Source organism: the organism of the source record quoted next (genome assembly GCF_019968955.1).
Source record: "MAG: Porospora cf. gigantea A chromosome Unknown PgA_NODE_2_length_148957_cov_356.986, whole genome shotgun sequence".
Classification (NCBI taxonomy): domain Eukaryota; phylum Apicomplexa; class Conoidasida; order Eugregarinorida; family Porosporidae; genus Porospora; species Porospora cf. gigantea A.
The window spans coordinates 18,883-46,323 of record NW_027151586.1 but is presented as its reverse complement, the minus strand read 5'-3'; the positions used below and the strand labels follow the sequence as shown (position 1 = coordinate 46,323).

The 27,441-nt window shown below is 54.4% G+C and overlaps 16 protein-coding genes across 26 annotated transcripts; 6 read left to right on the top strand and 10 right to left on the bottom strand.

Annotated features, from left to right (window-relative positions):
* Positions 1–6: 6 nt before the first annotated feature.
* KVP18_000810 (uncharacterized protein) lies at positions 7–2,300 on the top strand (the record flags this gene model as incomplete). Of its 3 annotated transcripts, XM_067950243.1 has the most annotated exons (2): positions 7–963; positions 1,026–2,300. In XM_067950243.1, 2 exons carry the CDS (start codon positions 7–9, stop codon positions 2,298–2,300), a joined length of 2,232 nt encoding a protein of 743 aa, XP_067810229.1. The 3 variants fall into 3 exon arrangements, with proteins under 3 accessions (XP_067810229.1, XP_067810231.1, XP_067810230.1); XM_067950245.1 differs by lacking the exon at positions 1,026–2,300 and having other exon boundaries at positions 7–1,002; XM_067950244.1 differs by lacking the exon at positions 7–963 and having other exon boundaries at positions 1,095–2,300.
* Positions 2,301–2,303: 3 nt separating this feature from the next.
* On the bottom strand, positions 2,304–4,726 carry KVP18_000764 (uncharacterized protein; the record flags this gene model as incomplete). Its single annotated transcript, XM_067950161.1, has 3 exons — positions 2,304–2,603; positions 2,632–4,447; positions 4,485–4,726. The coding sequence occupies 3 exons, from the start codon at positions 4,724–4,726 to the stop codon at positions 2,304–2,306; spliced, it is 2,358 nt and encodes a 785-aa protein (XP_067810154.1).
* Positions 4,727–4,784: 58 nt separating this feature from the next.
* Positions 4,785–7,929, top strand: KVP18_000784 (uncharacterized protein; the record flags this gene model as incomplete). Its single annotated transcript, XM_067950201.1, has 2 exons — positions 4,785–6,167; positions 6,196–7,929. The coding sequence occupies 2 exons, from the start codon at positions 4,785–4,787 to the stop codon at positions 7,927–7,929; spliced, it is 3,117 nt and encodes a 1,038-aa protein (XP_067810191.1).
* A 348-nt stretch (positions 7,930–8,277) lies between these two features.
* On the bottom strand, positions 8,278–9,588 carry KVP18_000768 (uncharacterized protein; the record flags this gene model as incomplete). Its single annotated transcript, XM_067950168.1, has 1 exon — positions 8,278–9,588. The coding sequence occupies one exon, from the start codon at positions 9,586–9,588 to the stop codon at positions 8,278–8,280; it is 1,311 nt and encodes a 436-aa protein (XP_067810161.1).
* A 98-nt stretch (positions 9,589–9,686) lies between these two features.
* On the top strand, positions 9,687–11,610 carry KVP18_000765 (uncharacterized protein; the record flags this gene model as incomplete). Of its 3 annotated transcripts, XM_067950164.1 has the most annotated exons (2): positions 10,005–10,441; positions 10,470–11,610. In XM_067950164.1, 2 exons carry the CDS (start codon positions 10,005–10,007, stop codon positions 11,608–11,610), a joined length of 1,578 nt encoding a protein of 525 aa, XP_067810157.1. The 3 variants fall into 3 exon arrangements, with proteins under 3 accessions (XP_067810155.1, XP_067810157.1, XP_067810156.1); XM_067950162.1 differs by lacking the exon at positions 10,470–11,610 and having other exon boundaries at positions 9,687–10,445; XM_067950163.1 differs by lacking the exon at positions 10,005–10,441 and having other exon boundaries at positions 10,486–11,610.
* A 501-nt stretch (positions 11,611–12,111) lies between these two features.
* On the top strand, positions 12,112–12,564 carry KVP18_000807 (uncharacterized protein; the record flags this gene model as incomplete). The annotated part of the gene is made up of 1 exon (XM_067950238.1): positions 12,112–12,564. One exon carries the CDS (start codon positions 12,112–12,114, stop codon positions 12,562–12,564), a length of 453 nt encoding a protein of 150 aa, XP_067810224.1.
* Positions 12,565–12,658: 94 nt separating this feature from the next.
* On the bottom strand, positions 12,659–12,871 carry KVP18_000813 (uncharacterized protein; the record flags this gene model as incomplete). Its single annotated transcript, XM_067950250.1, has 1 exon — positions 12,659–12,871. One exon carries the CDS (start codon positions 12,869–12,871, stop codon positions 12,659–12,661), a length of 213 nt encoding a protein of 70 aa, XP_067810234.1.
* A 5-nt stretch (positions 12,872–12,876) lies between these two features.
* KVP18_000821 (uncharacterized protein) lies at positions 12,877–15,037 on the bottom strand (the record flags this gene model as incomplete). Of its 3 annotated transcripts, XM_067950261.1 has the most annotated exons (2): positions 12,877–13,232; positions 13,261–15,037. In XM_067950261.1, 2 exons carry the CDS (start codon positions 15,035–15,037, stop codon positions 12,877–12,879), a joined length of 2,133 nt encoding a protein of 710 aa, XP_067810245.1. The 3 variants fall into 3 exon arrangements, with proteins under 3 accessions (XP_067810245.1, XP_067810244.1, XP_067810246.1); XM_067950260.1 differs by lacking the exon at positions 13,261–15,037 and having other exon boundaries at positions 12,877–13,188; XM_067950262.1 differs by lacking the exon at positions 12,877–13,232 and having other exon boundaries at positions 13,238–15,037.
* Positions 15,038–15,077: 40 nt separating this feature from the next.
* KVP18_000793 (uncharacterized protein) lies at positions 15,078–16,112 on the bottom strand (the record flags this gene model as incomplete). The annotated part of the gene is made up of 1 exon (XM_067950216.1): positions 15,078–16,112. The coding sequence occupies one exon, from the start codon at positions 16,110–16,112 to the stop codon at positions 15,078–15,080; it is 1,035 nt and encodes a 344-aa protein (XP_067810203.1).
* A 52-nt stretch (positions 16,113–16,164) lies between these two features.
* On the bottom strand, positions 16,165–16,808 carry KVP18_000771 (uncharacterized protein; the record flags this gene model as incomplete). 2 transcript variants are annotated; one of them, XM_067950176.1, is made up of 2 exons in its annotated part: positions 16,165–16,510; positions 16,540–16,808. In XM_067950176.1, the coding sequence occupies 2 exons, from the start codon at positions 16,806–16,808 to the stop codon at positions 16,165–16,167; spliced, it is 615 nt and encodes a 204-aa protein (XP_067810169.1). The 2 variants fall into 2 exon arrangements, with proteins under 2 accessions (XP_067810169.1, XP_067810170.1); XM_067950177.1 differs by having other exon boundaries at positions 16,506–16,808.
* Positions 16,809–17,523: 715 nt separating this feature from the next.
* On the bottom strand, positions 17,524–18,732 carry KVP18_000805 (uncharacterized protein; the record flags this gene model as incomplete). The annotated part of the gene is made up of 1 exon (XM_067950235.1): positions 17,524–18,732. One exon carries the CDS (start codon positions 18,730–18,732, stop codon positions 17,524–17,526), a length of 1,209 nt encoding a protein of 402 aa, XP_067810221.1.
* A 304-nt stretch (positions 18,733–19,036) lies between these two features.
* Positions 19,037–20,363, top strand: KVP18_000799 (uncharacterized protein; the record flags this gene model as incomplete). 2 transcript variants are annotated; one of them, XM_067950226.1, is made up of 3 exons in its annotated part: positions 19,037–19,483; positions 19,512–20,160; positions 20,214–20,254. In XM_067950226.1, the coding sequence occupies 3 exons, from the start codon at positions 19,037–19,039 to the stop codon at positions 20,252–20,254; spliced, it is 1,137 nt and encodes a 378-aa protein (XP_067810213.1). The 2 variants fall into 2 exon arrangements, with proteins under 2 accessions (XP_067810213.1, XP_067810212.1); XM_067950225.1 differs by having other exon boundaries at positions 19,512–20,363.
* KVP18_005220 (uncharacterized protein) lies at positions 20,355–20,894 on the bottom strand (the record flags this gene model as incomplete). The annotated part of the gene is made up of 1 exon (XM_067949614.1): positions 20,355–20,894. The coding sequence occupies one exon, from the start codon at positions 20,892–20,894 to the stop codon at positions 20,355–20,357; it is 540 nt and encodes a 179-aa protein (XP_067810257.1).
* Positions 20,895–20,927: 33 nt separating this feature from the next.
* Positions 20,928–22,088, bottom strand: KVP18_000788 (uncharacterized protein; the record flags this gene model as incomplete). The annotated part of the gene is made up of 1 exon (XM_067950208.1): positions 20,928–22,088. The coding sequence occupies one exon, from the start codon at positions 22,086–22,088 to the stop codon at positions 20,928–20,930; it is 1,161 nt and encodes a 386-aa protein (XP_067810198.1).
* Positions 22,089–22,626: 538 nt separating this feature from the next.
* Positions 22,627–25,916, top strand: KVP18_000801 (uncharacterized protein; the record flags this gene model as incomplete). Of its 2 annotated transcripts, XM_067950228.1 has the most annotated exons (3): positions 22,627–24,537; positions 24,566–24,726; positions 24,755–25,916. In XM_067950228.1, the coding sequence occupies 3 exons, from the start codon at positions 22,627–22,629 to the stop codon at positions 25,914–25,916; spliced, it is 3,234 nt and encodes a 1,077-aa protein (XP_067810215.1). The 2 variants fall into 2 exon arrangements, with proteins under 2 accessions (XP_067810215.1, XP_067810216.1); XM_067950229.1 differs by lacking the exon at positions 24,755–25,916 and having other exon boundaries at positions 22,627–24,669.
* KVP18_000808 (uncharacterized protein) lies at positions 25,909–27,438 on the bottom strand (the record flags this gene model as incomplete). 2 transcript variants are annotated; one of them, XM_067950240.1, is made up of 2 exons in its annotated part: positions 26,241–26,314; positions 26,355–27,438. In XM_067950240.1, 2 exons carry the CDS (start codon positions 27,436–27,438, stop codon positions 26,241–26,243), a joined length of 1,158 nt encoding a protein of 385 aa, XP_067810226.1. The 2 variants fall into 2 exon arrangements, with proteins under 2 accessions (XP_067810225.1, XP_067810226.1); XM_067950239.1 differs by having other exon boundaries at positions 25,909–27,438.
* Positions 27,439–27,441: the final 3 nt, after the last annotated feature.

Below are 27,441 nucleotides of genomic sequence, written 5' to 3'. Positions count from 1 at the left end.
TTTTTTATGGACAAGTGCTACCGCTGCAACCAATTGGCAGTCGTAAGGGTCAGAGTGAACTCCTGTCTAGAATGCTTCGAGAGGCTCATTTGGGGCCAATTCAAGTCGCAGACCACTTCTTTGGACTGGGCGCAAGACGACGTAGTTATAGCATATGATGGAAGCCAGTCGTGCTGTCTGTTATTGTTTCTAGCGCTGCAGGAACGAGAAGCAGCTCGCTGCAAAGCCGGAGTGCGTCAATGGAGTCACGAACCCCAGCCCCGCCCCGACCGAGGAGACTACGTCCGAGCCTTCCAGCTCTCGTCGAAGCTCAGCGTCGTGACAGTGCTCGTCGGAGCCACTGAGACCCCGACCCCGCCTGACAACATTGAGCTGCGTGTAGAGCATGTGGATGTGGACGTGGACCTGTGGAAGGCGTTGGATCCAGAATCCAAACGGGTGCTGCGGAGCATTCTAGTGTCCAGACATCTGTCCCAGATTCCTGGGCACATTTTGCTGGGGTTCAATAATGACAGCCTGACAAATAGAGCCCTAAGTGATCTGGTGCAAGGAGGAGGCGCACATGTCGCGCTGGCTCACGGGCTTCGGTGGGGACCCAAGACGTTTACCGTCCCTCTTCGGGGAGTTTCTCGGGATGAGGTGCAGGAGTTCGTTAACCGCAAGCTCCCATCATGGCCGCGAAAAGAAAAGACAGAGACCGAAACAGCATCTCTGGGTGGGTTTGTCGAACGATATGTGTCTGAGACCCTAAGTAGTGGCGCTGTCCACGCTGTCATCAACGCTCTGTCGAGATGCGAGGCGCGAGCGACCACCGAGCGCTGTGAACTGTGTTGGCGTTACCGCGAGGGCGCCTGGTCACTACCCAAGCCAAAAGAAAAGGCGAAGCTGATGGAAGCTATGGAGGTCTTATGTGGTCAGTGTGCGCTACTTGCGACTCGCAACGACGAGAGTGCTAAGTTCGCTGTGACGTGCCTCCAAAGGCCAAATTTCTATTCCCAATGACTTGGGCGAGCACGTTTCATCAGCAGGCGTACTGCGGGGGCGTGTGCAAGCTGATCGACGTTGCGCCTGGTGACTACATACAGGCGCTCGCCATGGACGCTGGTGGCGTCTTTGTTGGGACCACGTTTGGACGTGTCATCGGAGCACTCTTCCAGACATGCCCTCCCCTAGCACGAACCCCAAAGTGTTGGGCGGCCGATAGATTGGACTTGCAGCTTGCGTCTGCCTCCGGCGAGGGACACCTCCTCCACAACGCTGCACATCGAAACGAGGAAACTGGCGAGAAGCCCGGCCATCCCCAGACACTCCAAAAGGGCTCCCCTCTGCTATGTCCTCCACCAGCCTTCAGGCATATGCTGTATGCCGCCCACTCTGACAGCAGCGTGAGACAAATTCACACCACCGACAGCGAGGTGATAACAGTTGTGGGGAACCAGTCCTTGAGGGCCTACGGCCGGTACGGCCCCAAAATGCAGAAGGGGTTTGATTTCGACCGGCGGGTGACCTGTAATTTGGAGTACGTTCTAGGGCGTCCAGGTTCCGGAGTGGTGCTGGTGGGATCGGACGGCATATGCGTCTTCGTAGACTTGGTGGAACAGAAGCAGTACATGTGCTCGATGCGCATCCAATCCAAGGACTTCGTGCCCTGCGACTTCAATGGAAAAGAGGTTCTCGTATTTAGTCACTTCGGAGGGAAGGATCGGCAACTCGAAGTGCTAGGGGTGCCCATGTGCAAGGAAGAACCGAGATGGTCGGATGTACCTCAGCTGCTCTTCCAACTAAAAATTGGCAAGCATCAGAATCAGTGCCATCTTTTTAAGTTTTGGGGCGATGACTGTGTGGTTTTCATAGAGAATTCATGCAAGCTCTCTGTCCATAACTACCACACGGGAGTGGAACTCTGGTCTCGCAAGGTTCCCTTTGGCAGTGATGTCTTGGCCATTGACTCGGGCGACAGCGAGGTGTTATTCACACTAAGCGCCGACGCCACTATGGCCCTGTGGAGTCGCGATGGCCTACTGACTCACTTCTCGCTGAGTCCACTCACCTTTCGTTGCACACTCAACGTTATGGTGACGCACATAGACGTTCATCACGACAGGCTGTACTTCGACGCTATGGAAGCGCAGATGGCGATGTCCGCCTCGCTGCGTGAGTGGGTATTTACAGAGGGACCACGAGGAGAGTTCGGTCCGCCAGGCCCCAGCCTACGGCAGGCCTACGAGGACAAGATCTTCGCGGTTGCCGCGGACTACGGTGTTTATATGTTTTCGCTACGACGAATGCTGAGGCCATAGCTTCTAGGTCAACTCAACCTCCGTAACCCTCGAAAGAGGGACGTGGAAATCAAGTGACGCTATTTCCTCAGAGTCTTCACGTAACTGCCACTCAAGCGGAGCTTCCTCTGCTGGAAGGTCTGCGAAGGGACTTCGGGTGTCAAGTGGTTCAGCGTGCGGACGAATGAAAAACCTAGCGACATGGCCTCCGTGAAACCAGCTGTCCCAAAAAGATTCCTTTGGCTTTTGCTGGAAAGCAGCGTCGTGAGCCTGCAATTGCTGAACGTTGTCGAAAATGGGCCCCTCGAAAGTTTCGGGCAGCGTCTGAGTGGTAATGGCGCCAGCGACCTACACACACAGCCGCCAGCGCAGCTAGGAAAGAAACCACAGCGAATACTAGAAGTGGTCCTCCGGGCCTAGCACCTTCCAGAATCTCCACAATCTGAGGCGAGAGCATGGCTGAGATTCGAGCCCACATCGAACACAGTCCCACAGCCGCTGACCTGATAGTCGTCGGAAATAGTTCCGCCGAAATCAAATACAAAGAAGTATAGGCACCGCCTGCAGCCAGTCGAGCGAAGTTCGCCAATGAGTTGGTCAAGGCGATCACGAACCTAGAAGGGATGAAGGTGCGACTGCGCAGACAGAAGGCAAAGAAGCAGAAGAAAGCCGCCACGAACAGACAACCGACCGCGGTGCCCTTCCGTTTAGCCCATGACTGTCCAGTCAGCCACACCACCAGGATGTTGCAAGGGATCTCTAGCAGAAAGGAGAGCGACAGCGTAAAGGCCAGAGCCCGCACAGACTCGAAGTAGCTGCTCAGAACGTGATTCTTCTGAAACTGGGCGGAGAGTAGATGCATGGCTGAAGCACGCCCGAACAGCTCGGTGCCTCCGGGACGAGGCTTCTCAGGAGCTGCATCTGCTGGCAAAGGCTTCTCAGCATCTGCTGGCAAAGGCCTCTTAGGAGCTGCATCCGCTGCTGCGTCAGCTGGCAAAGGCATCTTAGGGGCTGCATCCGCTGCTGCATCAGCTGGCAAAGGCTTCTCAGGAGCTGCGTCCTCCATATCCATGGGCTCAGGAGCTGCATCCTTCATATTCATAGGCTCTGGAACCGGCACCTCCTCTCCTAAGCCCCGGTGAACTGGGTACTGGGAGAGTAAGCGAGAGTCCACAGGGGACTGGTCGTCCTTAAGTACATAGCGCGCTTCCCAAGAGGACGCCTCGGCCAGATGACGCGTATCCAACATCACGCCGTAGTACGTCAGACTCGCACTGAACCACATCGCGAACAAAACGTAGGACCACCTCCTAAATGGCTTCTTATACAGAATATGGACGGCACGGTCCTTTCGCACCCGTATCGGCACGCTGGAGACGTCGTCGGACACGATGAGCTCCTGAATTTCGTCCAGCTCGTCTTCTAAAATGGGAATGGCTTCGACACAGCCCTCCTTCTTGGAAGCGTCAAGCTGACTAGCGAATGCATCAACTGTCACGGGTGTGACCCACTCAGGCAGAGGCTCTCCTTCCATGTCTGCTATGAGCTGGAAGACTGCCAACGCCTTGGAATGACTACCGGTGGCTATCAGCCAGCGCGGGGACTCGACGAATACTCCCGACGCCCAAAAGGACAGAAACACCATCCAGCACGGAGCATTTGAAGCGAGAATCAGGTACCTCCAAGCCGGGATGAATGAGGCTAGGACAGCCGTGTACACCGCGCCTACCGCGAAGGCTACCGACTGCGCAGCACTCACCACTTGACGGTGGTGGGTGTCTGTGGTTTCACTCATCAGAATGAACACCGCTATTCCTGCGCCTCCAACGCCGAACCCGTCGACCAGGCGAGACAGACCAAAAGACAGAATGCCAAGGGCCAGCGCGGACCACAATCCTGCCACAGTGATGAGGGTGACTGAAAGGAGGATAGCCTTCTGTCGGCCGAGTCGGTCACATAGCTGGCCTATGATCACGACTCCGAGAAGGAATCCGAAGAAAAATGCAGACTCCGTCCAAGAGACGTTCTTGAAGGGGGAAAACTCGCAGTGACTATGAGGGACGTTGAATTGGGACACCACTGAGAGGTTCGGACTGTAATAGTGATACGGCACCGAGCACTGGTGAACGTCGAGTGGTGTCCAGGGGTCGCAGTGAGACCGGTCGAAGCTGTGGCGCGGTTAGAGGTCTGGAAGCGAGATCTTACGTGTCAGCCGCTGGGATGAGCGGATTAGGGCGGGCCTTTCCATTCAGACCAGGCAAGTCATTGCTCAGCTCTCTCGTAGGAACACAGATCGGAAAGCGAGGTGGCTCTATCGTCAGAAACACCGGAATGAACGTATGGACGCCTAGAATGAACCATGTGAAGCAGTTAACGGAAACCGTGTAGCGCCGGTGGAAACGGCCCCACCTCACTATCGAATAGCCTGGCGAGGTGTGGCGATCCATCTTCGAGAAATTGAGGAATAGGTGTGATCCATCTTCGAGAAATTGAGGAATAGGTGCTATGCGTGAACTCCCTGTATCACGTGTGGAGGAGTTGGAGGATGTACACCCGCAGAAACTTGATAGAGCTCAGCAGCACCTGGAAGAGCTACAGAACGTAAAGGACTGTAACGCTGTCTACCAGAAATGCTTCCAGCTTCTGAAGTTGGGAGGTCTGGAAGCCGAGATCCCACGCTTGGTAGTTTTTGGGCAGCAGTCGATGGGGAAGACTACGCTTCTGGACTTTATTATGGGAGGACCCATAGGGTACTCGTCTACAACTACGGGCACCAAGATGCCAGTGGTGATCATGTTGAGGCCACCTCAGGGCAATGAGGAGCGCTCTCGGCCAACTGCCATGTGCAAAGGCCAGAACATGAGCATTGACAGCCTGCAGCACTTTATGTCGGACGTGATGGTCAAACAGGGTAACAATATCACAGCAGACGAGCTCGACTTGGAGATTGTGGTTCCAGATGGAGTGCATGCCGTGTTTGTGGACCTTCCAGGTATCAAGGATGACTCGAAGGACGGGGCCGAGGTGACTCGCAATGTGGTGAGGACGTATGTCAACAACAACCCCAATGACCTGTATATCCTCGTGAAGAAGGCCAGCGACGATCCAGCAAATTGGCCGTGGAGCCTTCGGGAGTTCATTATCAGCCCTGCCCCGGCTGGGTTGGGGCTGAGTCCCAGACAGACACTGGTCGTTGGCACTCGTGCACGCGACTTCCTCACTGCCGAGAAGAACGACATCAAGACCCAAGACGAGCTAGTGCTACGCGTAAGGAACCGCGCCGTCAAAGACCAGTACGGCACGAGATTGCCGCTGCACTTGCTCGAACTGTTCTCGTTGTCGATGTCTACCAAGGAGTCCAAGAACTTTCAGCTTAAGAAGTCCGAAATGCTCAACCAGATCCGACAAGCACAACGTAACTGCTTGTCAGCGCTGACTAAGGATTTCGAGTACTCGCGCAGTCAAGAGGTGCGGAGGGATCTGAGGCAATTTTTTGACATCGACCACTTCAAGACAAGTCTCAACGTGAAGTTCCAGACTCTGTTGAGTGAACAGATCACCTTGTTGGAACGTAGGCTGATTAAGAAGAGAAACGAAGTCGAGAAGGAAATCGAGCGGCTTTCCAAACGTGTCCGCAGTAAGAGTCCACAATCTGTCCGAGAGGCTATTAGGCTGTTCGTGAGGGAGTTGCTTCAGACCGTCACGGACTTGGTTACTGGGAACTACATGATCCTACGGCTGGCGGGTAACGGAGACGAGTTTTTGGCCCAGTATGGGGGTAACCTGCACGATAACCTCACTGAGGGTCACCAACTTGCACTAGAGCTCTTTCCGAAGGAGACTCTGTACGCTCCCGAGTTTCTCTCAAAGATACAAGAGCAAACAGTGGTGAGTGACAGGAGTTCTATTGACGCAGAACCTCTTTGAGAATGCCGAGGCAGAGAGAACGCGACTTTTGAAGACGCAGCAGGAAGATCGGATGCACAGCGAGGCTGCGAGAGCATTCACAGCGGAGAAACCAGCGCCAGAGCCGCTGGGCTTCTTCCAACCAGGACAACTCGTACGCTACTCTCTATCCTCGCAGAAGTCGAGCACTCTTGGGTTTATAAAGAGGCTTGGCGTCGGGGAGAACACCTCCCAGTGCGAGGTCGCGATGTTCTTCCAGAATACCCAGAATGGCTCTGTAAAAACGCAGTTGCAGGTTCGAATGACAGACAAGGATCGCCTTGCGGTGATTGTGCCTCTGACGCATATCGCACGTCCGGGGTCGCTGCCACCAGCACACCAAAGGTGTTGGAGGCGGACCCTTAGGCCAGACGGGTGGGTGGGCGTCGTGCCGGTGGAAGTGAACAGCATCACCAACCTCCAGCCGGCTCCCAACAACAGTCCGCCGCCGGCTGTGTTTGGCCACTCCTCGCAAGACAGCATGACGATCCACATTGCCGTGGCCTCCGTGGTGGTCCTCTCGGGCGACGATCTGGCTTCGGCGCAGGGGGTCAATGGCGATGTGGAGCAGGTTCCATTGACGGACCTCTTCGTCGAGGTAAGCTGTGCGGAATCACCTTGGCAAAGCGGATCCACCTACCTGCGCATCGCCGGAGATTTTTCCGAAACCAAGCTGCTGAACCAGCTGAGTCTGACTCATTTGGGTCGCTGGTTGAAGTTCCACATACGTTACCTGGAGCCAGACCGGCGAGTATCATCCAATGTTCTGTTGCAGATGATGCGCTCGGTCCGGCATGTTGTGGACAAGGCTGACTGGGAGCCGCTGGTGGCGGACCTGCTGCAAGCTAACGTTCGTGGTGGCCTCCTCCACCTCTCACGCCTGGCAGCGTGCGCAACGTCTGTAGCTCTACGCCGCATTCTTCGGGCGGGTCTGGCTGAGGTTCGGCGGAGAGTGCTAAACGGCGACCTCTCCCCCTGTCTAAGCATGCTGGTCGGTAGTCCTCGGTTTATGGAGGACATCAATGAGGCCCTAGAGGAGCATTGTCGGCAGCGAGCACTCACCTGCGCTGATGCAATGAGAGATCTTATATTCGAACAAACACATGCTGTACATTTCGAGCAGATCGAAGACATCTTTGATGGATGCCGGCAATTTGAATGCGACTTCCTCTCCACGAACATGATGGCGGAAGTTACCGAATGCGTTCGAGACGGCCTTGCCAGTAGGAAGAAAAAGCTGGGCAACGCCGACATCTACGCCCGACAACTGACTGGCAACATCTCCCACGACGCAATCTACGAGGAGGTGCGCATTCAGTTTTGGGTAGTGAAGACACTCCTTGGTACCCCATTAACCACAAAACTGTACATGCACTTCGTCAAGGATATCAAGGACAAGAGTGAGCACCTGGCTAACGAAGCCAAATTCCAGGTGTCCTGTGAAAGCGAGCTCGAAACAACCCTACAGGACACTCTGCTGTGCGATGCAGGGCGCGCCTGCGACGACAAGGCTCTCGTCGAACATTTCGCATTCGACCTGTCTCAAGACGATGTTGAGGCGCGTTTGAACGCACTACGCCGTGTTGAGCAGTACGTAAAGTTCGCCTTGGAGGGTGTCTCCCATCTGAGGAGCGGAATGAAGAGTTCGAAGGGTGTGGACTTTCTCACTCGATTGAATGTTGAACCATTAACATCTCACATTTAGTGATTTTTGGACATGCCGTCGCAGTGAGAGTCTTGTGGATGGCGGACGCAGAACGAGACTTGCACGTGCATTTACAGCAGAATCAGATGAAGTCATCGCTGATGTCCAGGGAAGAAAGGCTGCAAAGCCTCGCATCGCCACCTCAACACGATTAAAGACGGGGGCTTCCGAGGATGCGGTCCACTGGACTCAGGCGCCAGTACCAGAGGTGCCCAAGCCAGACACACGCCTCAGTGTCAGTTCGCTGCAGGACGAATCGCTATACGAGTCCGTGCCAAGGTACTACATAAACGACCTGCCCATTACTGAAGCTGTGCGGTCGGGGCACTGCTCTTGCTGTCCTTTATATTAAAACCCATAGGACTTCTTAGAACCGCCGAGCACTGTCGAAACTAAGCTTTTGGTGTCTCGCACAGACTCGAGGTAATCTTGGTGAAGGAACCACAGCATTAGAAACTGGGCAGCCGAGAAGATGACCCAGAAGCCAAATTCCATCTTGATCGGAATCTGGGAATGTGCAACGGCTATGTTGAGCAGCTGCAATGCACCGCTCACGAAGGACGCGAAACCTACGAGCTTGCCCAGGTGCTCCTTGGCGTAGTTCTCGTTGACATAATACACTTTCAGCGCATGGATGTAGCCGAGGCTGCATGCGATCACGCTGACGGCCAAATAGTGCGCCATCTGTTCCTCCAGAAGGAACGAGGCCAGAACGAATGTGTGCAGCATCGTGACGCCCCATAGGGACCAGATAGAATTCACGTAGTCGTTCATGAGCCCCAGCAACGGACCCACCGGCAGCCAAGAGACGAGCCCGAAATAGCTGGCCACGTCCTCTCCCATCACGTCCACCATATTGGTGACGGCGGAGTTCATAGCCATGTTGGTTGATGCGTACCAGACTACGAACACCTGATATCCTGGGTCTTGAATCAGCTGCCAAAAACTTCCAGACTTAGGCGCGATTCGATTGGCCAGAGATTCAGACTTGACGGAGGATGTGAGATGCACTATGCGTCTCTTAGTCGGCAGAAAGATTACAAAAAGCAATCCCACAGGCAGGGCAGTCCAGAGCCAGTACCACGACATCACAGAACGCATGGACGTATCAGGATAAACGAGGACCAGACTCCACAGAATCGGAGGAATCGCGGCGGCCAGCTGCTGCGACGCTAATGAAAGGCTCATCGTCATGTAGACGTGATTTGTCGTGTACTCACTGAGGGAAAGACATCCTAAGGAAACGTAGTTAACTCCGTGGCCAAACAAAAAGAAGGCTACAGTGTATAGCGGCAGCTGCGGGGAGCTCACCGTCAGAGTCGTCCACCCCGCAATGAAGAGGAAAATCCCGATCGCCCCGCAGACTTGCACACCGACGTTGTCGTAAACGGTTCCTGGAAGGATAGATAGTGCGTACTCCGTGGACGTAGCCACGGTGAACAACGTTTGGATAGCCGTCCTCTGCGCCCGACATGGCAAGAAATAGGGGAGATCCGTTGGGAGTGGATCTTTACATCGGTCAACTTCGCCCGCGCAAAGCCAGCAAAAAGCGCGTCCCCTCAGCAGAAGGAATGTTGTGTGAGGCCATCCATAGAACCAGCACGTGGTCAGGCAGGTTGCAAGGGAGAAAATGACACACCGTAAGACAAAGAGAGACATCTACCACACGGTTATGGGAATATTCAGCTCATGCAAATTGACCCCCAGATGAACGACCAACGAGAGGCGATTTATTGAAATGGCGTTTTCGTGGTCCAATGGGGTGGACAGACTTGTTCGCTCCGAACTGGCTTGAGGAAAAACACCCTGATGTTGCCCCTCCCGATGCCTTCAGAGGGCCACAGCTCTCAGTTTCGCCTGAGGTATCCATCCCACCTCTACGTAGCACTGAGCTCCGCGCCCCGCGTAGCAGTTTTCGCCCTATACGAGTCCAGGAGGCGGCTCCGACGGCCTGCTCGGCGACGGCTCGTATATTGCCGCGCCGTAGGGCTGTCCTGGTTGGAATTGACCACCGCCCAGTCGGCTGGCGGTTGAGAACGGCATGTCTGGATGCCATGCGATTTCAGTTGGTTCTTATGAGGTACTTTGACTTCTGCACAACAGACTTCAAACTTTTTGTCGAGGCGGACAACGATGGTAACGTGGTTGGGCGACCCCCGACAAAGCACAACCTCATCGAGGGCCTGGAATGGCTTGTCGCCGATTCACAGGCAGGAGATATCCTGTTGTTTTACTTTGCAGGAATGAGTACAGAGTCCGGCGTGCCTCCGCCAATTGCAGGCTTCCCCAAGCTCAGTACTCAGTCTCTCGTCACGCAAGATCTGCAGCTGCTGTCAGCCGCAGAATTCAACCACCTCCTCTCACGCACTGGAGGCGGAACCCAGGTTGCCTGTTTTTTCGACTCCCAGTTCACCGACTCCTTCGTGCCGATGCCGGCGAGGCTGATACTAGACCGCCACAGACCCCCGTTTGTAGAGAGGACTCCTGGTGGGCGGAGGCAGCCATGCAAAGCGTAAGCGGTTTGCTGTGCTGTAACGCAGCCAATGGAATCCTGCCATGTTTCCGTCTCCGTGGTCGGTCAGAGCGCTGCCCTACGAAACTGCAGCTCCTGCAGTGGCAGGTGACTGCTCGCTGGAGCAGCACTCTGTGTTCGTTTTCCGCTACGCCTACGGATCTCCAGCGCTCGAACACGAGCAGACTGGGGGTCTACTCACGTCTGCCTTGGTGGCAGCCGCCTGCAACTTGGCACAAGATGGGGGTGTCGACGGGGCGTCATGGTCTGATTGGGCCAACACCACACGCGTCAGTTTGTCCGAAACGCCCTCTCCGAGCGTGGGAGAATATCTCGATGTCAGGCTAGAGCTGGCGTTTGCGGCGGGGCCACATGCATTGCGGATCCTTTCCCACGAGCCAGCTGATACCGGACGACCTGTGTGGACTGCTGGACTGACCTCTTGCATAATACCCAAACGGCGGTCAGCGCCAGTGACTTTAACGTTCACTACCTTTCGTGTCAACAGCCTGCAGCACATTCCCTGTCCGACGGGAAGGCTGCAGGTGCGTGTGGTGGTGCGAGGAGACACCGTGGCACGTACATGCTGGCGACCAGTGAGGTCCACGACATGTGGGTACACTTGCGAGTGGTCCGAAGATCTCTCAGTGCCTGCCACGCCCTCCACAGTGAGACTGGAAGTCCATTCTAATCGGTGCTTGGGGGTCACGAAACCCTTCCTAGTCACCAATGAGAGGTCGTTGGTCTCCGTGTTCACCACAGACGGCACTAACGCATCTTTTGGGTTGCTTTCGCTTTCGACATCCACGCAGTCGATGGAAAAAACGCTTACCGCGTCAGGGCCGAAACAGCCTGTCGCCGTGCGCACCCTCGCGGTTGTTGAGAAGCCCCCTGCCGTTGTCGTCCCGATCCCTGAGAGGCAACCGCAGTCCCTGCGGCACGTGCAATTCAAAGAGCGCGCGCCTGCTACCTCTAAAAAGCGGGTGCAGTTCGAAGAGCGTCCAACACCTCTGGTATCCGAGGCCTCGACGGAAACCAGCGTTGCGCCTCGACTTTCACAGTGCTCCAAGTGTGGGGGGAAATTCATAGAAGAACACACATGCGCAACGTGTCTGGAGTGGGCCTGTATACTCTGTGGTTGTACTTCGTGCACTGAGACGTCCAACTAGCGCTTGTTAAGGTCTTTGTAGCGGGACGTCAGCGGTTCATACCCAGGGCGGCTGAAACGGGCAGTCCATTCGGCAGCCTTGCTTGCTCGTGGAATGTAGATGACTTCAGGTGGTCCTACGGCTGACAGAAGGCCGCCAGTGAGACACAACGAACCAAGGAGAAACATGAAGGCCTGAGCCCAGGTCAGCGGCTGATCTGGAATGACTCTGGAGCCCTGTGCGACACAGAAGGCGAGTCCGAGAGCAGCGCAGGTAAATCCGGCTGTAGGGGACATTTGCCGAATTCAATGTTTCAAAATCCACGCGCGTTGTGAGACTAACGGCTCATAGTGCCCCAGGTACACTGAACCCTACGCAGCCAACTGTTATTTTTCAGGCCGACAGGACCCAGATATACGCGCCGTCCATGACAGCGTATACGTAACCTCCATGTGATGAACAGTGATAACGTACAGACTTACGCAGGAAAAGCGTCTTACGCAGGAAAAGCGTCTTTTCTGCATGACACCAAGAGTCGCCGTGGAGTTGTCACCAGACGAGCTGTTGATGTTCTGGAGTTTCCAGGAAAAGATGGTTCAGGTCACGCTGGCTGAAGCTGAAAAGAAGAAGCTATCTAGTCCGATCGTTTTGCAGGGTTTACAGGTCATAGGCCATCAGGTCAGAGCGTTGGGTGCAATGAGGAACGAGTCAGCCATGACGGTTACCCAATTGGCGTTTGGGCGGTTGGCTGTGGTACTTCACTTGGTTTCCCTCATCAGTCACGAGTTGGTTTACGGGACTCAACCACCAGAGGAGCAATGCCGCTTGGACAAGGCCCTGGTAGTGGGGCTGCAAGTGCTGGTAGCAGTAAGTCCGTTTGCCAGCAACGTCGTGACGACTTCCGTTTGGGAGCAGCTGCGGTCCATACGAAGCATTCAAAACGACGTACAGCAACTACGCAGCAGTTTGGAGTGAGTCAGGCGAAGTATCAGCACGCAGGCTTCTCCGAGGGAGTCGGACTGAGGCCAACGACTTCTTGAGAGTCCAACTCGACTCGTTCTTATGGTGATCAGGGATTAAGAGGTCCGTCAGCCTGGCCTACCTGCTCGTAATGCCGCTTGAGCAGGACTTCCAACGTGGCAACTGTCTTCACGTCTATCTTCTGCAGTTGCTCTGTGACGCTGGCCATAGCCACCGTCAGAAGAAGATGATAACTTTGCATCTGCAGTTGCTCTGTGACGCTGGCCATAGCCACCGTCAGAAGAAGATGATAACTTTGCATGACTGTTATTCGAATCGCTTGGATTGCATGGAAGGGGCGGGAAGATACTCGTCGTCCTCTAGGTTAACCACCAGGTGCCGCGGTGAATATTGGTCATCGGACCGCAGAAGCTCCGCTGACAACTGAGAAAGGGAGATCTCTGAAGACCGCATTTCGGACGACTGCCTAAGCAAAGCAATCAGCTGAGGGTCCAACTCCTCGGATTCCAAAGCCTCAAGAAAGCAACGCATATCCGTCTGAATCTGGTGAATGGGTCTACCAGACGGCACAGGCGGAGAGCGCTGAGCTTTTTTCGGAATCAGTTTAATTGGCTCCATGCCCGGCTTGTATTCGGATATCAGTGGCTCAAAGATCGTGAAATCTGCGTCAGAATAGGCGAATGAGCTCACTTCGCGCTCCTCGCATCAGTGTAGAGTTCAAAAGCTGGCCCACGAAGCGGCTTGCGACGTAGTACGCAATCAGAGGCGCAACAAAGTTTACGGCCACGGAGAACAGCAGGGACGACCACTCATTGAACTTGGAGAATAACGCGTCATTCTGCATTAGCCAAGCGATTGTGAAGGGCATGACGCTCCCTACGAGGAACGCTCGGTCGTCACTGCACCGCCCAGTATTTACGAGGTTGTACCGTACCGTGATGGCGTACACTAGGATTCCAGGAAGCACTGTCAGCAAGTTGAAACAGTACACTGCCGCGCGCGTCGCCAGGGAGAGGCCCGGTACCCGTAGGAGGTCCTGTAGAATGTTCTCTGATGCAAAGCCGGGAAATGCAAAGGCTAGCGCGAAGCCGAAACAGAAATAAATGAGAATGGAGAACGATGTGGCAACGACTATGGAGTGCCCGTGGTCGACATCCGGAACGACCTCATTCGCCCAGGAAGGAATGGTGTTGCAGAAAGAATAGCAGGAGATGGTGTTCCCAGTTAAAAGGGGAATCGCGCTGCTCTTCTGCCACCATGAAGGTATACGAGGTGGCTGAAGAAAGGTGCCTGCCGCCAGCAATCCCCGCGTCAGGTCAGAGGTGGATGGGAGGCCGCGGCTCAGAATCCTATCTAAACCTTCAAGACCTATTTGAATGAGGGCGAAGACCAAAACGCCAAAGGAAACGAACTGAGAGGACATGGTGTCGTCAAGGTTCCACAGCGACAGAGGAATTGCGATGAGAGCGTTGACGAGATAGCCCAGCGACAGTCCGAAGGATGACTCGTGGGGAAGAATGCCGTAGATCCCATCGACGTCTGAAGCGTTGAACCCTAAACGCACCGCGGGAAAAAGCTTGAGCACCACAGTATGTCCTGACATGAGTACAAAGAGACGGTCAAGCGACTGTGCCATCACAACGATGCTGGATATGTTCATGGTGACCGTGGACAGGTAGAAGGCACATTCCAACACCAGTCTGACGACGGGGTCGTGGATCCAGTAGTTCAGTGTGCTGATGTACTCTACCCTGCGGTCGAAGTGGCGATTCCCCTTGATGAAAGACATACTCCGCACGCACATGATTGCAGTCAGCATAGCGGAGAGCCCGACGACACAGTTGGCCATGAGGGCGGGGCCCCAACCCGAGACCAGCACGGTGTGAGGCATGGATAAGATGCCAGTTCCAAAAATCTGGTTCATGAGGAAGATTATGCTTCCTGAATGCCCAATTGTCTTGGTTCCAAATACCAGGGGCTCCTCATCTTCAAGGCGAGTTAGACTACGTAGCATTTTGGGAAACATCGCTGTTCTGTGTCGCCCGCTCATCCTTGCTGTCGCCTCCTCGCATATGCTCGACACTGAAGGCGCCTCAGACTCGTCAATATCCACCTCTTTGGTGAAGAACACTCCTGTCTTCAGAATCGTGTGGTGCAGAGGCGGAGTCGAGGAAGAAGACATCTGAACACCCTCATCCAGCAAGTCGGACCCCCTGACCACCTCTGTGTCGTCCATAAACAGACCTTCTCCGGAAGAATCGAAACGCAGAGTCTTCAGCCGTCGCCTACTGGGAAGGTCCTCGGACTCGCTCTCATCAGACGTTCTCGTAAGCAACGGCTCATCAGAAGTGCCCACGAAGCCCACATGTTGCTTGTGGTGGTCCAGGGTATGTGCCCCCTGGATGCTAGAGGCGTTCGGAGACGTCAGATTAAAGAATACGGTTTTCTTCCGCTCTGGGCTTCTCATTCATCCCACCCCAAGACGTATTTCTTGGTTTTCCAACACGTCATACAAGCCCTTCAAGCGTGTCCCAGACGTCCGTCTTCTTTTTGTCATACTGCTGAAGTTTGTTGTAGAGATCGTTGGTCCAGCCCAGCTCGTCGGCAAGCGCTTTTGACACATCATCGCAGTCGCCTTGCAAAAACGTGTCTCTCTTGTTTGACTTCAGGTGGAAGCGTAGACCCTGCACACCAAGGACTTCCCCGTCGGTATCGCTGTCAGAGTCACTGTCCACCTGCTTGGGCGATTGCCGCGTCCGGTGATACTCTTCTGGGAACGCCATACCTGTGGCCTCGCGGTTGACGAGCACTCGCGGGACGTGAGGTGGTACAAGTTGAGTGATTGCTGCAAACGGCATCACCTTGAGGGATGTGCCCAGTATTAGGAGGAGGTCGCAGTCGTGAAGCTTCTTTACGCAGTGTGTAAAACTCGCAGGGAGACTCTCTCCGTAGAACACGATGGATGGTTTTAGCGCCCCATTGCAGCGTTTGGCCTGACATCTTGGGACTTCAGGGGATTCCTTATCGACAACGCACTCCTTGAGTAGCCTCGGGGAGTACTCCTTACCGCACTCGATACACTTAAGCTTGGCAAAGGACCCATGAGCCTCCATTAATAGGTCGGGGTTCGCTCCCGCTAGGCGTTCCAGTGTATCCACGTTCTGGGTGAAATGGGTATGAATCTTGTTATGGTCGTGGAGGAGTCCCAAGAAGTGGTGTGTGGGGGTCGGCTTGTATAACCCTGGTAGAATCTGCTTTGCGACGCTGTAGAACACCTCAGGCTTTCGTCGGAAATAGTTCAGGTCAAATACCTGCTCTGGGCGAGCAAGCTTCAGTTCCTTCAACTTGGGGTTGTTGAAAAGGCCGTCAATAGACCTGAAGTCAGGGATTCCAGCAGAGACTGAGATCCCCGCTCCCGTCATAACAACGATGCGCTTGGCATCAGAGATGAGACTAGCCACCTGGGACAAGGAGTGGGAGCCTTGGGCAACTACTGATAAGAGCAGCTGCGCGTGAAACTTCGACTCTTGAGCGAGTCGCATATTTGCAAAATTCGTTATATTGCTTGACATGGGCAGTTGAAACATTCACCAATCATTCTTGACTAGTGAAACACTCCACCCCGCCCATCGCCTCTAACAGCTCGGGCGCGGCATTCTCCATCAGCGCGCCGATAGCCGTGGGGCCGTTTACCAGGTGGAAAGCCCAGTGCATGTGCAGGCAGCGCACATGGAAAAAATTTTGACTTCCCCCAACTCCTCTTGATGTGAGGTTACGCAGAGTTGAGTCTGATACCGACTGGTTCTCTATCAAGTGCAAGCGCTGCTTTATGTACTTCACGTGGTCGTCAACCAGTCGTTTCTGGAGGGCGGCGTCAGCTGGAATGATATCATTCTCCAAACGGTCTACGAGGCCAGTCTCCTCCAGACGGCCCACTAATCTGGGTGCTGCTTCATCTGTCTACCATACGTTTTGAATAGAGGGTCAACCAGCCACAAATGAGTAGGCATGGGCGTGCCCTCCAGTCGCACAGGGTTCACCACTAGCACCGCAGGTCTTCCATTGCGAGCGGCAGCGATCCCAAGGAGCCCCACGGGACGCCTCCCAAGCAGAGCCTCCACCTCTCCTTCGTCGTAGTCGGCAGAGTAGCCCCATGACTCGGTCTGTGGCACGATGTGAGGGCCGAGACCCGTTGGTAGGAACTCTTTCTGCAGCGCGTCCACCGCTTGCTGCTGCATCACGCGCAATTGGGAAATTCGATGGCGCCGCCGCCGGACCTTCTCGGAGAGGCCGAGCTGTGTTGCAGCGATGCTACCTCTTGTGTGCGGTGGCTCGAGTCGCGCTACCCCTCAGACGATGCGATCGCCGCTCTGCGCGCGGTGCTGGGCTCATCTGACCGACCCTTGTGGCTGCCTCTGTTGGCTAAGGTGCCTCATTGGGAGAGTGCTGTCAGTGAGATGAGTCCTTGGGTACTAAGGGCGGCACAATCTCCTCCGAACGTGGTTAGGCAGGTATTTGACACACTCGATTCTCGTCGCGATGAGTACTTCGATTTCCTGCGGATCGTGCATAGCGGCCCTGACCTCCCCGATCTTCCCTACTCCAGCACATCAATCCAGAGCTATACACACGTCACAAGAACGCCACCACAGGACCTTCGACACTCCATGCCCTCGAGTGACCCTCTGACTGCTGAGACCATGCCTGTGGGCTTGCTGGCGACGATAGCTCGGGAGACCCCCGCTTCTGTTGTGCGGCCAGAAGCCGTACCTACCGCACTACCGCCGGTGCAGCCCTTTTTGCACGACCTAATGGACAGCCTGAACCAGCTGCAGATCGACATCGACGTGGGAACGCTCAGCCAGAAGCCGTCAGCAAAGTCCTACCGATCCCCAACATCCAAGCCGACAACCCCTGGTCTATGCGAGGCGGACGCCTTCGAACGATATCGCTCTAAGCGAACATGAGCTTCAGCGTGTCCAGTGTCTGCTGACTCGCAGGTTTTCTTTTCGCGCCCCGAATATTTGCCCAATGTGTCTTCAGTGAAGCCTCTGTCAGCTCTCCAGACAGGAGAGCGCCCCTTAACAACGCGGGTGTCGGGTACATGGACACTAGCGCCTCCGCTCCTTCTACTTTGACCCCGTGAATCGTTCGTAGCATCTTTGCCAGAGCTTCTGACACGGAGTCCAGCTTGGTCTTCTCACCTGCTCGTAACCATTCGGCCCACGGAACCAATCCCGAGTGATCGGTGGTGAGTAGTTGGCGGTGGAAGCGGAACAGGAATTGAGCCGACTCGTGGATGTCACTGGTTCGGATTACATTGAACCCGCTTACGAACTGCGTCGTCACTGCCGCCTGCTCGCACTGCTCTGGTCCAACACGCATGCCAGTCGCGCTGCGCATATCGCCTTCGATCAGGTAGATAACGGCCTGGATTCCAACGCAGCTCAGGAGCCTGTACTTCTGATCTTGGTAGCGCCCATCCATGACGGAAGCGGACAGATCAGCGACCTGCTTTCGCTCCAACACTACGCCGCTGAAGTACTCCAGGACGGCCCCTTCATGTTCCACAACCAGCTTCCAGGCCACGTCGCCCAGAGTGAGCACTGCGGTTTCCACTGTGACGGTCGGATCGCCAGCGAGGTGCTTCCGTAGCACTCCCTCGGTGAGGGCGCCCTTGGTCTCCCTTCCGTCGATGACCATCACCATACGGGAGCGCAAGCGCTCGCCACATACATCTGCTGGGTCCAAGCACTTATACTCGACAATCTGGCTTGGAGTCTGGAAAGGCAATATGAACCGCTCCTCGAACAGCTGCAACCCTTGTGTGAGTCCATGTCTCCCAATCATGTCGCGAACCGCCTCGAGTGCCTCCACCTCTGCGGCTGCCTCCGCCGTCATGCGACCTTCTGCTGTGAGCTCGAACTGGCGCTTCGCCTCCGACAGCAGTCCCTCATTCTTGAGATCACGAAAAACGCGAGTTGTGGGGGCTGGGGGCTTGAAAGGTGAGGTGAGAACTTTCTCTAGGACGCCAGAGAGGCGTAAGACATCTGCCTTCGATAAGGGGGTGTTCGCTATGAGCATCGTCACCAGAACGACTCTTTTTGTCGCGCTGAGCACCTTTTTCTTCGGTAGCTTTTCCGGCTTGTTCACCCGCTTCATTTCGCGTTTCAAGTGCTCATTTGCTCCGTGTATTACGCTTCGGCAGAAATCTTTTTCCACCTGAGCACCCACTACACATCGCTGCTTGGCAAAAAAACGTTCAACGTCTCGGTTTACAGCGGAGCCGCAGCCATGCAACCACTTGGCATGGCCGCGCGCTGGTAACGGAAAGTGGTGTAAGGAATTAATCGTTTGACCCAGACATGCGTACATGTTGCTGCTCCGGTGTCGCCAGCTCTGGCGACAATCCTTAAGATAGTCGAGGAGCTCGAGGTTCCGTGGATTCGGTCCCATCAAACACAAAATGGTTAAATGGATCTTCTTCTTCTTGTCAGCACATTCCGAGCGCGTAGGTCTGTACGAGCTTCGAGTCCCCGCCAATAACGACTACGGCCGGTTGAAATCGAACCTGCCCTCCCTGACTGGCGACGCAAGAGCTGCTCGCTACAGCACTGACCGGATGATTGGACGTGGAGGATACGGAGAGGTCTGGCACGCGCTGGTGCTTGACCGGGTAGCAGGGTTAAACATAGGCGAGCCGGTAGTCATGAAAAAGATACCTCTGACTGGTAAACACCACAAGGTGGAAAGTGGAAAGCGAGAGGTGTACTTCGCCAGACTCTGTCGACAGCACGGCGTCCCTCACATACCTCGGTTCTACGACTGGTTCGTGGCCGATGGGCACATGTGGATGGTTTCCGAGCATCGCGGAGAGAACCTGCTGCGATTATTGTTCCTGGGTGCGGAACCTGTGAGACTGCTACGTAACTTAAACTCAGACAACCGCCTGGGTGCAGTTGACATCCGACACTGATCGGTTGCTAACATTCCTTCGGCAGCTGCTCATAGAGGTCGGGCAGACGCTGGAGGGCCTGGATCGGTTGAACGTCGTCCACCGCGACATCAAACTCAGCAACCTCCTTGTGAACAATGGAAGCTTCTCCGTGATTGACTTCGGATCCGGCATTCAGTACCCAGCAGGAGACCCTACCATGTTCGTGGACCATTTCTACCAGTACGAATCGCCTTCTGCCGCCCAGGAGACAGCGGGGTATCAGCCCCCGCTGTTCGGGCGCTCTCCCTGTGATGGACCCGATGACGACTTCATGCGAAAGCACCCCTATGATGTGTGGGGCCTCGCGGTTGTTGTTCTGCAGATCTTGGCAGGTCAGTTGGACCCCTTCATGTCGTCAAACCCACGACAGGTCCTTCGGCAGTACCCGTGTTTGATGCAGGAACCGCACAAGATATTTTTCCTGGACGCTGGACTCTACGAGCCAACGCATCAAGACCCTCCAGGCATTCCCGTCCCGTACTTTCGACGAGAACTGCATTGGGATGTGCCGGCTTCGCTGTATCCTGCGCTGGCAATGGACCTTCTTCCGGGATCACCAGTCGCCGAGGTTGCGCCGTTGTCCTTCGACACTGGTACGTGTGGCGTGGCCGACAAGTACCGCCACCGGAAGTGGAAGTTCTTACAGTCTTTGCGGAGTCAGGGGGTGACCCTTTGGAACGAGGGTGACCACCGAGCGACGCTGCTGATGGATCTTCTCTTCCACATGTTGTTGGTCAACGATACCGACAGGATTTCTTCAAGCAAAGCATTGCTTCATCACCCATTTCTACTGTAAATCATCGCAGCACATTACAACATCCAGCAAAAACGCGTCGTCGGCCTGCCACTTCAAAACCGACCGCACGAAGGGCTTGATCTCACGTGTGAAGGTCTCGTCTGCATCTATGTGTACACAAGGCTGCAACTGTCGAACTAGGGAATGGGAGGCCTCACTGCAGTCGGAGTACAGGACACAGTGGCTTGGAAGAGGCAGCGTCACAGGGCCCTCCTCCTCTATGATGGCCACAACCTTACAATGCTCAAGCAATTGGAAAATGTGTTGTCTCACTTGTCCGCAGTCGTCCACAAAGAATTCCTTGCCCCTTACAGAAACCAATGAGAGCTTAGTTGGGGCAATTTCCTCGCATTCCAATGTCTCCTCATGTGCACATGACCGACCTCGCAAGTAGAGAAGAGTCCATACAATCAGCACGCCCAACAGAGCGACAGTTGAGATCAGTGCGAAGCTGGATGTGTCTTTTGTCTGCGTTGCTTTCTTCTGATCTATAAGTTGCAAAAGCTCTGCCCTCCAGGTCGAATCAATCATTTTTACTTTTAAATGTATGCAATGTGCAGAGCGTCACATGTTCGAATACTTCTGATACTTCGCAATAAACGAAGTGAATCTGTCCCGGGCATACAACAGAAAGTCGAACGTGTCCTTAGTGAACGGCCCGTCAGGACAACGAATGACAGACCAGAAGCCCCAAAGAGCGTCGCCAAACATGCTGAATCGTGCTACAGCGTCAAGGAATGGTTTCTGGAACTTGTCATTCGAAGGCCAGACAGTCTCGCCGAGAGCTTCAGATAGGTACACAGAGGCGAATATCTTCTGCATCTCTACAGTAGGGTAAAGGCCCTCATCGTACTTGTAAAACGGGTACTCATCAACGCAGTAATCGAGAGTAGCCTCCGCAAAGAAGTTCGACACATCTGCTGCCCGTAGAGAAAGCCCGGAATATTCGAAGTCTATGAACTGCAGCCTGCCATTCTCCACCAGCATGTTGTTCTCCTGCAGATCGTTGTGGCAGAAACCAATTTCGTGGAGAATGCTGTGAGCTGCGTCCTCGGGGATCAGCACTGACTGAAGAGTGTCCTCCTTGGTGAGCTCGAACACCTCCAGCGCCCTGGTTTCCTCAAGTCGTCGCTTCAACACAGGATCCGCCTTAGGATCAGACATTGCATTGTGAATCAAGTCGTGGCAGGCCTGACGCCAAGCATAAAAGTGACCCAGTGGCCTCACAGGGAACTTTGGAAAGTCCTCGCGTTTCGTTGGGAGGGAGTGCAGCCTCGCCAGCATAGTGGCAACAGTGCACATAACGGAAGGGTTCGTCATCTCCTTGGATAACAGAGCAGGACCCAGAATCCACTTCTCGATCCGGCCGCCATCGAATGTGGCTACGAGACCAGGAGCCAACCCGAGCTTCGCCAAGTATTTGAAACTCTCTAGCTCCTCATCCGGGTTGTAGAGGTCACCAACGTCCTCTCCGTATATTCGAAACAAAAACTTCTCATCAACTCCGTCGCGACGACACACCTGGAACAACTGGTTCGTAAGACCAGCCATAATTTGTCTAACAGTGATGTCGTCGGCTTTAAGTTCATTCCACCTTGGAATGAGCTGTATACACAGCTTTTTGATCTCGATAGGATCACTCTTGACGGAAAACGTCTGATCGACCTCCGTCATATCATCCTTTCGTTCAACCTCTTTGGTGCGATGTACTTCGGCCTTCGGCATCTCCGAGTGTTCAGAGGCAACAGACTCTCCTGAAAGCCTCCTGCTGACATCAACTCGGATATTCGAAGACGTGAAATCGCTGAGAGACAATTTGCGTTGCATCAAACCAAGATTTTGAGTAATGGCAATATTATTGCTCTCTCACTACCCCACATGTATATTTTGTAATTGTCATGCGTATCCTCGAAGGTCTGTGATGATTATCTGACACCAACCAGACCCGTCATCGCGCGCCGACAGTTGGTTATTTATCACCTGCTGGGCACATGCCACAGCTGAAGACGGATTCGCCCAGCTGCCGCAATTTCTCCTGTTTGCGAGCGTACACTGGTTAAGATCCAAATGATAGTCACATTGCCGGAGTGCACACGTAATTATTTTTGCCGGCACCATGCCCAGGGACAGGAGGTCATTTTTCTCCAAGCTAAAAGTTCGATCGAGAAGCAGTAAGAAATGTTGAGCTCCAGTTAGATCAGAAAATGGACCACGTACCAAAGAGAACTCACAGGGAGACAAAGAAGACATTGCATCATTCGATATGCCTGAGCCGGCTTTGATGTCAGCGTGGTCGTCTGAGAACATAGATCAGGTGTCGGACGCCGGAGTACCCAACGACTCCGCGCTGCCACTGGATAGAATGCCCAAAGAAGAAGACTACGAACCATCCATGCTGTCCAAGGCGATACTTAGCCTTCAGGAGTACAAGCAGGAAAGCCCCTTGAACACTGGCCGCTACAGCGAACCAAAAGCGGAGAGACCAGGTATCCGTAACATGGCGCAATCGGCCTATGCACGAGTTCTCGATGACTTCGTCGGAGATCCTTACCTGACTGACTCCACTGCCAGGAATGCTCAGGTCTCAGCGCGACGACCTTCTTCTAGAAGACAAGTAGACTACGACAGGATGATGTACAAGGGACAGATTACCTACAGACCTGGCACTGACGTTCTTCGAACCTCCACTACCGAGCCGGATGAGCTAAACTGGGACGCTGTCAGTCACACGGCTTCGTTCATTCTCCATGGAATTCAGGAATGGGTCACCAACAACGGTATTGACGAAATGGGAGAGGAATATCGGTATCCAGTTGCCTATCCTGCCAGCCGGTGTCAGACGCCTGTGTCTGTTGGTGTGCTGAGGAAGGTGGCAAGTGTGTGGGACTCTGTCAAGCCCAACATGACCCTTGCATCGCTGTTGAACCAAGGTAGACACGCTCCCGAAGATCCTCCGAAAACAGTGCGGTCGGATGACCATTATTGGACTCGAGGCACTTCGGACGTAGAATACCTATCCAACGATAGTAGCGAAGGCGAACTTGATTACCTGGGTTGCTTAGACCTTGGCTGTGAAGGCCACAAGAAGAAGCTTGCTGGGTGTCTCAGCACTGGAGGAGAGTTCCTTCGCGAGCTTTCACCAAAGAATATCAGGCGGTTTGGTGCCCCTGAAAGGTTGACTTCAGTTCCTGAAGATCGACCTCTGAGCCAAAATGCTTTCCCCCTGATCCCCCCAATGACTCGATGCCCTCCTAGTCACCCTCCCAGGAACAGCACTAGAATGCCCCAATCGATGCCTCCGGTCCTTGTCGACGAACATACACTCCGCCGCGCGTCCCGTTCGCACGTTTACCTTGAGCTTCGAGCGTTTCAGAATTTGGAGGTTGTTCAGGAGGTGTCCCTGACAATGGGACAGTTCTGCTACAAAGGATCGTCTTTCTCGATTCTGCGGATCCCTATGAAATCCGCTGACCTCCGAAGAGAACTTCTTGTCTTGCACATGACCATCTGTACAACCACTGAGAGTCGGCATCCCCTGACACTGCATGGAGTGCTGCCCCTTGAGACGCCTATGGATTCTACGAGCTGCACCAGTTACGAAAAGTGGATTCCGTTTATGAAGGCGCCCATAAAGGATGTAGAGCAGCTTGATTTCCACGACATCTGCAGTTATCAGGACCGGGCTGTCAACCAGGCGTCAGCGTTGGTGTTCGTTCGTATATTCATCGTGCTCAGTGGCTTGATAGAGGTGCCATCCGCAATGGGGGACATGTGCACTGTGTACGTCGCGGACATCCGAGACCCCCTAGACATCGAGGTCGCCAACTTTTGTTTGGAAAATCCTTCTGCGGTGGGTTGCATCATGCGATGTGGACCCCCGGGAGAGTACCTGGTCAACGGCCAAATCTGCCAAGTTTTCGAGAGGTCTTCGTCTCTCTGGGTTCGGGAGGGCGGAGCGCAATTGTTGTTGACAGATTACCTGAACGGGCTGACCTCCAGTATTGAATGGGTACCGCTGGTGTCCAGTGCCGCTCCTGAACTTATGGAACCCGTGTTCCTCCCTGACAACACCCCGTGGGAATGCAAGCAGGACCCGAGTAAGGCACTCGAACTAGCTATGTACCGCGAGTCTGTGCGGAAGGCGCTACTCGCGTGGCAGACGGGAGACACGCTGGTGAGTTCAGAGATGGTTCTACAAGCAGCACGACGAGGTTTTCGCTGCGCTGCGACCTCCTTGTTTTATCATGGAAGACGGAGATCTGCCGAGCCGAGTGGCTTACGTATGGTCTTCGCCTCTGTTCAATGATATGACGCTGACTGTGGTGACTGACGAAAATATAGCAGCCATCCTGGAGCTTCACAAGTGAGCAACAGCAGAGCATTCCATGCAGCATGTACGGATTAGTCCCTTCGGCTGAGTGTCAGAGGCCCCCTACGGAATGTCAGAGGGCAGAGGTAGTCCAGGAAGACAGTGTGACAGTGCATTCTGTCAAGGAGCCAGAGCCACAAGACTACGTGTTACCAGAGCCACAAGACTACGTGTTACCTCCGCCTTCTGTGGCCGCGGAGACAGGTGTTCATGGGCACTGGGACTACTACAAACCCCTGGAGGCCGCGTATGTTGAGGGCATGCCGATGGGTAGAGCCGCAGAGGACGACTTCGAGAGGTGGAACCAATTCTATAAGCAGCATCCTGGTACTTTTGAATGCGCACCAGAACAGAGTAGACCTTCCGTACAAGAGGATAGCGAGCGATACAGTGAGAACTTTTACTCCCCGAACGACCTGGACGACGACTTTGTACCGACTGTCCCAGCGTTTGTTGTCAACTACGAGCTACCAGATGCCGCGTACGCCGAGGAGGGGGTGCCTGCCCAAGAGGATTGGCAGCTTTCACCTCCAGAGTTTTCTCGCCCTGCTTTCCCCGAGTTCCTCTACCAGCGAGACGACGAGTCAGAGGGAAGCTGTGAGCTTCGAGAGCAGGAAGCCTTTGAACACCGGCTCCTGGAGCAGGAGCAAATATATAAGCAGCAGGTGTTTCTTCAGCAACTTCAGGAGGAAGATGAGGCGAACAAAAGTCGCCTTCCGTACTGCTGCGCGCCAACCACAGGCAACACACAGTCACTCAACACGACCCAGCACATACAGCCTGTCCCGGAGCCGGAAACAGTTGAGGAGTCGCAACGTGACAGCACAGCGTCATTGAGCAGTCTCCCAGCAGTGTCCACGGAGCTCGCTCCGGCGTCTCTAGCTGAGATTGCACCTCCAGGAACTGACGTCTACTGCTTGACAAACGCCAACCATCGCACAATCGAGCTGATTCGGAGACCCAAGTTCGTAAAACGCTCCAGACGAGAGGCCCTCGAGACAGAGTTAGAGGTAAGATCACCGGAAGTTGACATGGATCACGAGTGGAACGAATTCATGGAGATCATGGAATCCACCGACAAAAACATGAAGGATTGGGTCACGCAACCCGAATCTACGCAGGTTCCAAGCATGGGATCCTTCCACGTTCCGGAATTGTTACCGCCCGACGCGAGAGCTACATAATTTGCATGATCTCTTTCTGAAGAACCCTTCTTCTTTCCTGCACAGAACCCTTCAACACCGCCAGACCCAACATGATTTCCATGCGGTGCCGTTTGAAGGTATTCCATGTGGTCTCCTGACCGTCGGACGTCTGCAGAACCTTCCAGAAGTACTCGAATACAAGAAAGGTGAGCATGCCAATGGAATCGTGTCTCGAGTCTGAGGGTTGAATCGCCCCAAGACTCTCAAATAGCCACGCAGAAAATCGCTCGTCAAGCACTAAACTTCTCATCGGAGAGAGCGGCCCCGTCCTCATTTGAGATTGGATCAGGTGAACCAGGAATGTCATGGCGAAGGCGACACGGAACCCTCCTGAATCGCTTGCGACTCCGTGCAGGAACGCTTCCATGAAGTCGTCTCTATGGAGAGCCAGCATCGCCGAAACGAGATCTGGCTCACTGTGCAGCGCAAGAATGGCAAGCTCGTGACACTCGCGAAGGTACACGAAGTCCGCGATCTCCGACATGAGGGTGCGCAGCACCACTAAAAGCTGCTTCCGTGAGATTAGCTCGTCGGCTGCGAGCCAGATAGATGGGCTTCCCATGGACAAGCTGGTAAACTCCACGTTGATCAGTGGAGTGAACCGCGCCTTGATACTGAGTTCCCGGAGTCTGGTTGTGTGGATTTCCGCCAACCAGTTGAATCTTTGACACACAACCGCGCCTATAACCCGCTGGATAACGAGTCCAAGGAAGATGGACTTGAGCAGCAACACCGAGTATTTTCCAAGCGTGGCGTGAGGTAGAGAGCGTATCATCACTTCTAGAGGTACGCTGTTGCATACCAGGAACTGCGTGACGGGATCCGGACGAGGAGGGCGAGGGAGTTGTCGAAAGGGTCTTCTTTGCTGCGTATTCACGTGGTCCCACAAAGACCACAGGGATGACAGCGGCGTGGAGCATACCTCCAGCGAGGCTCTGCAAAGCAAGTCAAAGAGATTGCAAAGGGCGGTTCGGCATCTTGTGTCCATGAATAGCATGCTCAGAAGCGCAGTCTCCATAGGGGGTTTTGGGGCCAACAGCATATGGGAGACAAGATTCGCTAAAGCTGCAGATGAGTGTCTCAGTACTTCTGTACTGAACTTGGCACACTCAGCTTCAACGTCGAAGGTCACCTGTTTCAGGACTCGAGACGTCACCCGAGATGTGAACTCCCGACATGTATCCAGATCGGAAAGTTCTTCCTCGCACACGTGGCGTAGAAAGCTATGGTCAAGTCCAATGCTCTGGTCGATAACCACCGACAGTTCAGTCACGCGAGTAATGCACATGTTCAGTTGAGTGAGCAACATCTCGTTGCGTTTCGACCAGAGCAATGACACTGCCTCGGAGATAGGAGCCACCTCTCCTGCAATTACAACACTGACACCCGTTCCCTGTTGCACTACGCCACACTCAGCGACCTCCTCCACAGCAACGAGCAGGGACAGGCATAGCTGCTCGCTAGTGGGGGGGAGCTTTCGAGGTTTTAGCCAGCCTAACATTGC